This window comes from Onychostoma macrolepis, chromosome 22 (assembly GCF_012432095.1).
Source record: "Onychostoma macrolepis isolate SWU-2019 chromosome 22, ASM1243209v1, whole genome shotgun sequence".
Taxonomy (NCBI): domain Eukaryota; kingdom Metazoa; phylum Chordata; class Actinopteri; order Cypriniformes; family Cyprinidae; genus Onychostoma; species Onychostoma macrolepis.
The window spans coordinates 29,187,558-29,199,476 of NC_081176.1; the positions used below are offsets into that span (position 1 = coordinate 29,187,558).

At 35.8% G+C, this 11,919-nt stretch overlaps 1 protein-coding gene across 4 annotated transcripts in view; it reads right to left on the bottom strand.

Moving 5' to 3' along the window:
• Window positions 1-2,545, bottom strand: part of LOC131530056 (metabotropic glutamate receptor 7) — a 219,923-nt gene extending 217,378 nt beyond the window's left edge. For 2 of the 4 annotated variants that reach the window (XM_058760128.1, XM_058760129.1), the window contains exon 1: window positions 1,120-2,545. In XM_058760128.1, coding sequence (XP_058616111.1) covers window positions 1,120-1,599 — 480 coding nt within the window. In that variant the 5' untranslated portion in view covers window positions 1,600-2,545. The remainder of the gene's footprint in view (window positions 1-1,119) is intronic. The other 2 variants (XM_058760127.1, XM_058760126.1) reach the window with 2 other exon arrangements.
• Window positions 2,546-11,919: the final 9,374 nt, after the last annotated feature.

Consider the following 11,919-nt stretch of genomic DNA (forward strand, 5'->3'; position numbering starts at 1 on the left):
TCTCACATCATTACAGGCAACTGTATAGACTGTTACTATTTTAATTGCTGTATCAGTAATCACACACTTCAGAACCAAGGGGCGGGATACAATTATCTCTTCATATGCCATATTCGGATGCATTTACGTTTTTGGTTACTGCAACTAGTTAATTTACGCCTTACAAGGATTGATTCTGATTAATTATACTAGGGTTTGTGCATATTCTCATGTGTGGCGTATTGTACATTCCAAATCATTTGTTTTCAGATTTTTTTACACATTGTCTCAATGTAGCTCACGTTGTATCTGCCAAAACACATGCTTTGGAGATAATCTGACTGTAATTTCCCAGTGTTGTGGGAACAGAGATAACAAAATTAACTATTTATTGCAATGCAGACATGAACTAGCTAGGTGGATAACCCAACGCAATACCTAGCAGTGTAATCTGTCTCTAGAAAGCTGAATCTTAATTCACAAATTCATTTGAATGAGCAAGCCTATCCACTTCATTGTAACATTTTAACATCAAACCTGTTTGGAGCAACAGCAGGAGGGAAGAACACAGATAAATAGAGAGAAAAATTATAATATTGTATTTTTTTTTTTTTGTAATTTTATTTTGATTGTTTTTACTATTATATGGCATTCATGGAATTAATAGGGGAAAACAAATGTATGATATTATTATTACGGAAAGTTGGTATTTATATATATTTTTTTTTTTATTTACTCACATGTACTATCATTTAATATTATAAAAGAGAAGAGAAGAGAACAGATGCATCAAGCAATCATATCAACAAAGAACTTTGAAATTGAAAATAGATAAGAGACAAAGAAATGAACCCTGTTGAAAAGCCACTCTGCAGGTGTGAGGAGTCGATGCTTGATCGATTCATTGATTATGACTAACAACCTGTTTATTAGGTTATACTACTGATTGCAGAAACATATGATTCCCAATACATAAACAACCGTCATTACGCGGTGTTGTTTTATGTGGTGTTTTGAGGCATTTTGCGTTCACATAAATCAGCTGTCATGTAATCATGTGAAACGACATGAAACCGTGACGCAAGGACTCATTCCGGCACATGTGATAGGCTACTGCTGGGCACTTGGGCTCAGACTCACCTGGAACAGTCGCAGTATATTTGCGACCATGATGGACACTGAACTCGCCGAAGCCCCGATGACTCCGACCACCTTTTCAGGTTTAACGAACACCGGGGGCTCTCCGTTCGTACACCTCACATCCGACGTGTCTTTCTGAATGAGAGCCTGCACAAAAGTAAGCGACTGCTCCAACGCGTACGTGTCTCGCGAACATGTGTCTAAAACCCGAGCGCCTAAAGTGATGTTGGGCAAAAGCTCGTCGTCACTGTTGATTTGGTCCAATGCATAAAGCATCGCCTCCAGCCGGTGTATCCCGTTCTCCTTCTTGATATCTCCACACGGTTCCCCGGAGACCCCGCGGGCATGGACCGGGAAAAGGCCACCCAGGGTCAAATCCCCCTCGATTCTGATAGAATGAGGAGCGTAGATTTCCTGCGAAAGTGTCACATCCACAAGCGCTTGAATTATCCAAAATACCCGCCATGGAAAGCAAGCCATGTCTCCTTGTCGAAAAAGGCACTTTTCGCAGTATTTATAGGTAAACAAAAACAGATTCGATCTCAATAACGGCCATAGACCCTTTCAAAGTAAGGTTGATGTGGGAATACGTTAAGGTTTTCTCCAAAAACACCGCGCAATAAGGATGCGTTATTCCTTGGGAAAGTGCGCATCGTATGGCGCCGCTTGTTGCTTAGATATTCTGCATCATTTCTTTAAATAAAGAAAACAGACAGAAGAACAAAGTGAAATACGTACAGTACCTTTCTATGATTTGTCCTTAAATCAAACACACGCAAAACGCATTAAAGTGCAGCGATATTCGACTAAAACGCGTCCGATCCACGCTGATGGTATAACGCCACTGTAAAACCATCGCGACTGAGTTTTAACGGATTTTCTGTTTAAAAAAAAATAAGGCGGCAAAAAAGTTTCCGTTCAGAATGGTGCGTCGCGTATAACGGTCAGAGAAAAATGTTGCAGAGAATCGATGTCAGGTGAGATATCCGTAACATCATCCCATCGCGGACTTCGCTCAGGCTTTTTCCCCTTCCCTCGGAGCAGGTGCTGCTTATTACATTTGAGAGAAAGAAAGCGAGCTTAGACGGTGATACGTCTTCTGGTCTTGAGAAAATCCTCACAAGAGACAAGAAGACAGCCCGCGTGTCTCCTCCTCTCTCTCTCTCTCTCTCTCTCTCTCTCTCTCTCTCCACCCAGAATCAAATATGGATTTGTCAAATGACTCAACGCACGATCGATGTCGTGTTACTCATCCTGGTCAGCCCTCAAAGAAAATACGCTCTTGCATGTGAGGCGAATCATAACGCGATATAGTCATTAAACTCAACGATTAATTAAGGGAGCTGTTGCAATGGAGTCTCACTAAGTTTCTCGGTTCAAAAGCTCAGTTGAATGCGTGTTTAACGTTAAGATTTTCACCACAACATTCTCTGTAATAGAGAAAGAAAGGATTCTCAAACATTTAACCATATTTGGATCAACTCCTCATTCATATACTTGTGGTCCGACAAAAAAAAAAGAAAAAGAAAAAAGGGTATTCCGCACGACATTAATTCACTGATGTGGGTTAATATGGAATATGTTCCAGCTCTAGAGACTCGCATTGTTTTTCCTGTTGAATGCAGCGACTGTGGCTGACAGAGGAAATGAATTCTGTCAACATCAATTCATGATTTTACCGCCCCACTAGTAATGTGCGCTCTCTCTCTCTCTCTCTCTTTCTCTCTCTCTCTCTCTCTCTCTCTCTCGCACACACATTTGCTATTCTATTATGATGGGGAAGTTCCACTGACATATATTGTTTTACATTGAGCTAATAATGCTAAGGGAAGTGATGTTATATTCCCTAAACCAAACCCTCAGACAAGCATTTGCATTTTCGCAATACATTTTCATTTAGACACTACTTAGTACCTGTTTTTCCTGTGGGGGCTGTTGGCTAGTCCCCAAACTGTAGGTTTGAGTGTTTTTACTATCCTATTGGGGACATCTGGTCCAGATATATTTCACACATTATTGGAATTAGGCCTACAGTATACATTTATCATGGAGAAATATTTATACTATGTTTACCTTAGATGCTTTAAAAGATAATTACAATTACAATGTAAGAACAATTACCATTGATAAGAACAACAGAACATAAATACTACAAACTAACCCAAAACCTACAAGAGAGAAAACATATTATCTCCCATTTTGCCCGTTAAAAAGAAAAAAGAAAAAAAAAAAAGAATTGTGAGTTATGTCAGAATTGTGAGATATAAACTCATAATTCTAAGAAAAATTGAGTGAGATATGACAAAGTCACAATTACCATTTTATTCCATGGCGGAAACTGGCTTACATAAAGTGTTTTAAATGGTTCTTAAATAAAGCATATAATGTTATTATCTCTCTCTCTCTCAATTCAATTCAATTCAATTAATATTGCTTTATTGGCATGACATACATATTGCCAAAGCATTGTACATAGCAGAATAAAAACAAAACAAAAATACATATAATATACATCCATAAATAAACAAAACAAAATACATGTAAAATACATCCATATATATTTATATAAACATTAATGGTACTACTAATGCAGATGTTCACTCTTTACTTCTTAGTTTGTGGCATTTATAAATATGTTGTGCTGCCAAAGAGGAAGCAGGTCCTTCACCAAGTAATATTCCTAGTTTGCCATTTTCATGGAGTGACTGGAGCTCAGGAATAATCTGCTGTATTTACGGTACAGTGCGTCTCTTAAGGATGTGTATTTGTCACAGTGGAGGAGAAAGTGTTTCTCCGTCTCAACTGATCCAGATCTACATTTGTTACAGATTCGCTCTTCTTTAGGTAACCACGTCTTTTTATGTCGTCCTCTTTCTGTGGCCAGCTGGTGGTCACTCATTCTGTACTTCGTCAGTAAATGTCCGTGAGTTATATTCCTGACTGAGACCAGATAGTCAGCCAGACTGTACTCTCTGTTGAGTTTCAGATAACATTGGAGACGACTTTGGTCTTTGGTGTGTTCTTTCCAATGCTGTATGTATGTCTCCTTCTCTTCATTCATAATTTCTTTGATTCTTCCAGGTTTTTCAGGATTGGTGATATTGAGTGCTTGGTTAGTCAGATCTGACACCATTACAGTGAAGAGAATCTTCAGAACTAGAGTTTAAGTGGATCCAGAACTCTAAAACTCTTTTTTTAATGATTAGATTCAGGGGGAGATGGCCTAACTCCGCTCTGCAGGCGTTATTAGGTGTGTTTCTGTGGACACGAAGGATGCTTCTGCAGAACTCTACATGCAGAGCTTCTAAAGGGTGTTTGTGCCAATGTTTATGGCTGTAGTTACTCGTTGGGCCCCAGATCTCGCTTCCATACAGGGCAATAAGCAGCATGACACTATCGAAAATCTTTGTCCAGATTCTGATGGGGATGTCTATTTTGAATAATTTTGTTCGTATGGCATTACAAGTAATGTTTCTATTGCCAAATTGAAATTTCCAGTGGGAGTTAAAATCAGACCAAGATAATTATATTGTAAAGCATGTTGAAGTGTGGTGTTGTTTAAAGTAAATATACAGTATGTTTATGTTCTAGATTTCTGGTTTTTTTCTGAAATATCATAATCTTAGTTTTTCGGATGTTGACTTCTAAGTTCCAATCGTGGCAGTATTTAGTTAAAATGTCAAGGTTGTCCTGGAGACCTTCTGGTGTTTTAGATGGAATTAGCAAGTTGTCTGCATACAGTAAATATTTGACTTCTGTGTCGAATAATTGTAGTCCTGGACTGTCTGATTGGTCCAGTAGATCTGCCAATTCATTGATATATATGTTAAATAAAGTCGGGCTGAAGCAGCAGCCCTGTCTCACTCCTCGCTGTTGAGAAAAATAGTCTGTGCTTTGCTGTCCAATTTTTACTGCACATTTATTTTGGTTATACTAGTTTTTAATGAAGTCATATATTTTACCCCCTATGCCACTTTGAAGGATTTTATAAAATAATCCATTAAGCCAAATGGAGTCAAAAGCCGCCTTAAAATCTATGAAGCATGCAAATATTTTTCGCTCTTTCTTTAGGTGTACATGTTCATTTATTAATGTGTGTAGTGTGTGAATATGGTCAGTCGTTCGATGTTTAGGGAGGAAGCCAATTTGAGATTTGCTGATGACATTGTGCTGCTTTAAGAAAGATGAAATCCGAGAGTCGATTATAGAGCAAATGACTTGTTACACATATCCCTCTGTAGTTATTGGGATCTGTTTTGTCTCCACTTTTAAAGATAGGAGAGATGAGTCCTGTGTTCCAGACCTCAGGAAAAACAGCTGAACTCAAAATCAAATTAAAAAGTTTGAGTAGTGCAATCTTAGGTTCAGGAGAGCTGTTTTTAAGCATCTAAGCATCTAGGGCCACAGGATTTTTTTACATTTGAGGGATTTCAGTTCTTGTTGGGTTATTGGATAATCTAGTGGATTTTGGTTGTTTTTGATACATGATTCAAGAGCATTCAATTTTTCAAGGACTTTTAACTGGTTGGGATTTTTCAGAGGGTCAATTTGACGTGTATAGAGCTTCTCAAAATAATATTTCCAAATTTGACCATCTTGTATGGCTAGTTCTTGTGACTTTGTATTGTTTAGTCTGTTCCAAGTGCTCCAGAACTGACCCTGATCAATTGTGTTTTCGATCTTCTGAAGTGTGTTGTTATAATAATCCAATTTCTTCTGTCAGTGTGTTTTGTATTGTTTCAGAAGTGCTTTAAGCGTAATTCTGAGTTGACTGGATCCTTGTGTGTTTGATTTTAAATAAATCGTAGCTCTTGTCTTATTGTTTTACAGTCATGGTCAAAGCACTTTTCATAAGGTTTTTGTTTATTTAAATTATCCTTTTTTGCTATATTTTCAAAAATGTCATTAATATGTTTAATTGCTAGATTTATTCCTTTCCAATTATTATCATATGCTGAATTGTTAAACAGTGTTATGGAATTGACTATTTCATTAGACTTTAATACTTTAATATATGTTTCAGCAGCATTACGAGTCCATCTATATGGTGTTTTGAGCTTATGTAGATTAATTGGCTTTTTATGAATTTCTCTTGATTTGATGTTTTCACCTTTAATGCAAAGATTGATCTGGCTGTGATCAGACACGGGTGACTGAGCTTTGACGGTAAGTGCACTGAAATGGCAGGGGCTTATATTTGATATGGCATAATCTACAACACTGTTGCCGAGATTTGAGCTATAGGTGAATTGTCCACAGGAATCTCCTTTGATTCTACCATTGAGGATATAATGACCTAAAGTTTGACAAAGGTGGGCTACCTCTTTCCGATGCCTATTGACTCCATTATCCTGGTTATTTCTTCTAGGTAGAGTACTGAAGAGATCTTGGGGTAAATGTCTAATTCTGAACCAGTTTGAGCATTTAGATCTCCACATAGTAAAATTTTCCCCAGAGTTTGATATGGATTAATTTCTTCCTGTAAAGTGTAAAATACTTTGTCGTCGTAGTATGGGGAATCTGATGGAGGAATATAAATTCCACAGATAAAAAGGTCTTTATCTACAATTGCAAAGCTTTTATCCAATTTTAACCAAATGTGATTTTTGCCTTGCTGTACTGCTGATGTAAAAGGGGCAAGCTCATTTTTTATCCATATGACTAAACCTCCAGAATCTCTACCACGGTGTACTGAGTTGAGTTTCCAGGAGGGCACTATGATTTCAGAGTTATTTGCTGGACACTGAGTGGACACATCTGCATCCATGTTTCTGTTAGAATTAGGATGTCAACATTTATGATGCTATTTAAAAAATCTGTGTTTGTGGTTTTGAATCCAAATGTTTTAGAGCACAAACCCTGAAAATTCCAAAAGCTAATATTTAACATTTTTATATGATCGGCAATTAAGTAGTACTGCTGTTTATCTGGAGGTATATATATATATATATATATATATATATATATATATACATATACATGGTAAATTGCTGCTAAAAACTGGTCAGGGAAATATATAAATCTGAACATTATTTTATTGTCAAAACACTGCACATAAATACAAATATTTTTTTGCAAACAAATTATCAATAAGTAAGATAACACCAGTGACAAAAAAATGATACATGTGGTCTTGAAATAATTGCACAAAAAGCTAAAATAATAATAATAATTATTATTATTATTATTATTAAGCTGTCATTTATATGTATTCATAAAGTCAAAAGGTAATCTAATAATGTGGTGTAAGTTTAAATGTAAAAAAAAATAAAACATTTAAGACATTTTGCCATACCAAAAGTGGACGTTACTGTATAATTTAAACTTAGACCACATTATTAGATTACCTTTTGACTTTATGAATACATATAAATGACAGCTTAATTATTATTTTATTTTATTTTTTTTAGCTTTTTGTGCAATTATTTCAAGACCACATGTATAATTTTTTTGTCACTGGTGTTACCTTCTTTAGCAATATTAAAAGTTTTTATGAAATATTATTTCTAAAAAAAAAAATCAGCACATGTAGTCAGAGTTACAGAAAAATAATGAAAATGCAAGAAATAAGGAGATTATGTTTTATTTATTTAATGTGACAGACAAAAACAGCACAGTAACATCAGTGACAGTAACACCAGTGACATACATTAGGCCTGATATACTGATCGTCACTGGTGTTATCCATAAGGAAGGTGACACCAGTGACAGTAACACCAGTGACAATTTTCACGAAAAATGCATTTTACAGAATGTCTGCTGCAAGGTATCAAGCCACATGTTGTCAATCATGGTATACTCACTAAATTAAGTAGTTTAATCCATTTGTATTATAGTTTTTTTTTTACATTTCCCTAACAATAAATAGGTCACACCAGTGACATCAACTAAAAGCTTCATATGAAATCATGAGATAAATGAGAAAATTTATCATAACTGAAAAAGACACAGTGGACTAAACATGGGCCTTTTTTCATAGATGTTTAGAAAATAGGAAGGAAGTCGAGTGATGTCATCAGTGTGATTTTTATTTTTTTTTATTCCAAAATAAAAGACTTTTAAGCGGTAACACCAGTGACACAACGCCAGGGACCACTATTTTCATTATATATTTTATAATATTTTTGTTGTCATTTTGTTTTATGCCATTTATATCATATATTTGATAGATATGAATAGACTTTTGTATTTTAAATGGTAGAAAATCCTGTTTTTGACCTCAAAATAAAGCACTTTCCTGCTGTACATGGCTGTGGGGACGAGCAGTTTTGTGGTACTTGGAATTCTACATAATTAATAAAAAAAATAATGCCACATTGATGGCTCTAATTGTTCAAATAAAAAAAATTGTAACCCTAATATGTATTTCAATTGTAATATTTCTTTAAAGTCTAGGGACAGAAAAGTGGACGTTTCTGTAGAATGACCCATATATATATATATATATATATATATATATATATATATATATATATATATATATATATATATATATATATATAAAATGAATTTTGTGGTTACTGATGTTTTACTACAAATAGCATAATTATGGTTACTATAGTGAGAAAATAGTAAATTTGTGGATACTGTGATTTTACTGCAAATACCATAGTTATGGTTACTATAGTAAAAACATGGTTTAACTACAAATGTCTTTATTGAGTTAATACATGCTTTTTTTTTTTTTTTTTAGAGCGCTCTTAGCTGTGCAGTAGCGCAGACGTTTACATTAGTTTAGCGGGGAAGGTCCCGAGGTTGCCAGATTTGTGTAAAAAAACAATCATCCAAATGTCCATTCTAGGCTAGGCGGGAAACTGCAGGCTTAGAAATATTGTAAGACTTGGCAACACAGGAAGGTCCTGGCAGATCGCAGGCTGGATTTTCGCAGAAAAAAGAAAAGAAAAAAAGAATTAAGTGAATCTGAAAATGCGCGCACAGGAAAAACTGCTACATATAACAACTTTCGACTTGGGGACCTTGATATAAATGTAGTTGAGTAAAAAGTATGATATTTGTCTTTCAAATGTAGTGAAGTTAAAGTCGCAAGTTTCCAGAAAAAATAATACTCAAGTAAAGTACAGATACTCAAAAAGTGTATTTAAGTACAATACTCAAGTAACTTTACTTCGTTACTGTCCACCTCTGTGTATAAACGAATTGTTAACTAAATTCAATCTCATTTGTATGTTTTCAAACAATCCTATTTCCCACTGGTAGTTATGTTTAGGGGTGGGGTTAGTGGTGGAACTTCATGCTTTTTTTTTTTAAATCAAATCAAATTCTTATGAAATAGCCAACTTAAACAGTTAAACAATAAAATCTTTCTCATAAGATCGGGTTGTATCATTTTATCTTTGAGCACATCCCCAAGGAACGGTTTTGTAATATTTAGCACACTTCTGGGGATGATGTGTCCTCAAAAGAACATTTGACAAGGTTCGGTCCACACAGACTTCATTTTGTAGACCTGTGAATGTGTTGCAGAGACTGAGGCTTCCAAAAGGGACAGACGTGCAGAAACATGACTCGTGCGGATTATTTATGAGATTCAGTAGTGTTGTTGATCTACTGCGTCTCGCCAGTCAAAGACATGAGACAGTGTTCAGATTCATATTGATTTGTTTGGAGCAGTCAAGTGCACTTCAGTGAGGGACATAGATTCAGTGTTCGTGAATTCACCCACATTAACCTTACATTCCCTACTGTCTATGCTTATCTATTGGCTTCCGTCTAAAAAAGTTATGAATATTGTAATGAACTTGCTTGAAGAAAAACATTTAAGAGACATTGTCTGAAACCAAGTCTCTTGGAAACAAAAGATAACAAAACGTCAAGTAAAACACTGCAGTACATTGATTGTGACATTTATTAGACTCAATGAGCTGCAGAAAAAATCATGAGCTTGTGCTGTTTGTTTAAACCTCCCTTTTGTGTCCTTGTTATTTTAATAACCACAGTCTTTCAGACAGCTGTATTCATTATTTAACACTTACGTTTTCAACACTTTTATATAAATGTTAATACGATCAGACAGCTGTAGATTTGATGCTTGTCAGATACTTAAGAGGCTTTATGATAAAAGCACAGACAACACAGCTATCAGAATTCATATTGTACAATAAGAGTTTATTAAAAGTTAAGAAACAAGCCAGAGCAAATGAGAAATGCAGAGGAGGGGGAAAAAAAATAAGTTTTTTATTTTTTTTTTCGTCTAACATTGTTCAAATGGCTATATTGACTACACTGTAAAAAGTTCACAACTTCAACTTACAACCCAAATTCTGGAACTGTTGGGACGTATCTTTTTACATTTGAATAAAATTAAAACTAAAATACTTTCAAATCACATAAGCCAATATTTTATTCACAATAGAACATAACACATGTCTCAAAAAAGTTGGAACAGGGGCAACAAAGGGCTGAAAAAGCAATACATTTTTAAAAGATTTAGCTGGGAGAATATCTAGCAACTACTTAAGTTAATTGACATCAGGTCTGTAACATGATTAGCTATAAAAGGGATGTTTTAGAGAGGCAGAGTCTCTCAGAAGTAAAGATGGGCAGAGGCTCTCCAATCTGTGAAAGAGTGCATAAACAGATTGTAGAATACTTTAAAAACAACGTTCCTCAATGTCAAATTGCAAAGGCTTTGCAAATCACATCATCTACAGTGCATAACATCATCAAAAGAATCAGAGAAACTGGATGCCCGTGGTCTTCGGGCCCTCAGACGACACTGCATCACTCATTGGCTTGATTCTGTCATTGATATTACCAAATGGGCCCAGGAATACTTCCAGAAACCGGTAAACACAATCCGCTGTGCCATCTGCAGATGCCAACTAAAGCTCTATCATTCAAAAAGGAAGCCATATGTGAACATGGTCCAGAAGCGCCGTCGTGTCCTGTGGGCCAAGGCTCATTTAAAATGGACTGTTTCAAAGTGGAAAAGTGGTCTATGGTCAGACGAGTCCAAATTTGACATTCTTGTTTGAAATCACAGATGCCGTGTCCTCTGGGCAAAAGAGGAGGGAGACCTTCCAGTCTGTTATCAGCATTCAGTTCAAAAGCCAGCATCTCTGATGGTATAGGGGTGCATAAGTGCATACGGTATGGGCAGCTTGCATATTTTGGAAGGCACTATGAATGATCAAAGGTATATAAAGGTTTTGGAGCAACATAAGCTCCCCTCTAGACGACGTGTATTTTAGCAGGACAATCCAAAACCACATACTGCAGCTATTACAACAGCGTGACTTCGTAGTAGAAGAGTCCAGGTGCTGAATTGGCCTGCGTGCAGTCCAGATCTTTCACCTATAGAGAACATTTGGCACATCATTAAACAAAAAATATGTCAAAGACGACCACAAACTCTTCAGCAGCTGGAAACCTATATCAGGCAAGAATGATGCCCAGACGCCTTCAAACTGTTTTGAAAAGAAGAGGAGATGCTACACCATGGTAAACATGCCCCCATCCCAACTAGTTTGAGACCTGTAGCAGGCATCAAATTTGAAATGAGCTCATTTTGTGCATAAAATTGTAAAATTTCTCAGTTTAAACATTTGTTATGTTGTCTATTTTCTATTGTGAATAAAACATGATCATAATTTTTTACAGTGTGTGTCATAACAGTGTTGGATACGTCAAAAACAATAGATTACTGAAAGACTACAGTTAGTCCAATCGTTAAAACAGTATTTAGCATTGTAAAGTAGCAAAATAGCTATTGGAAGGAAATACATAAAAGTTTATAACACAAGTTTATGGTAACAGGTAATTTTGAAGTTCAATGCAAAA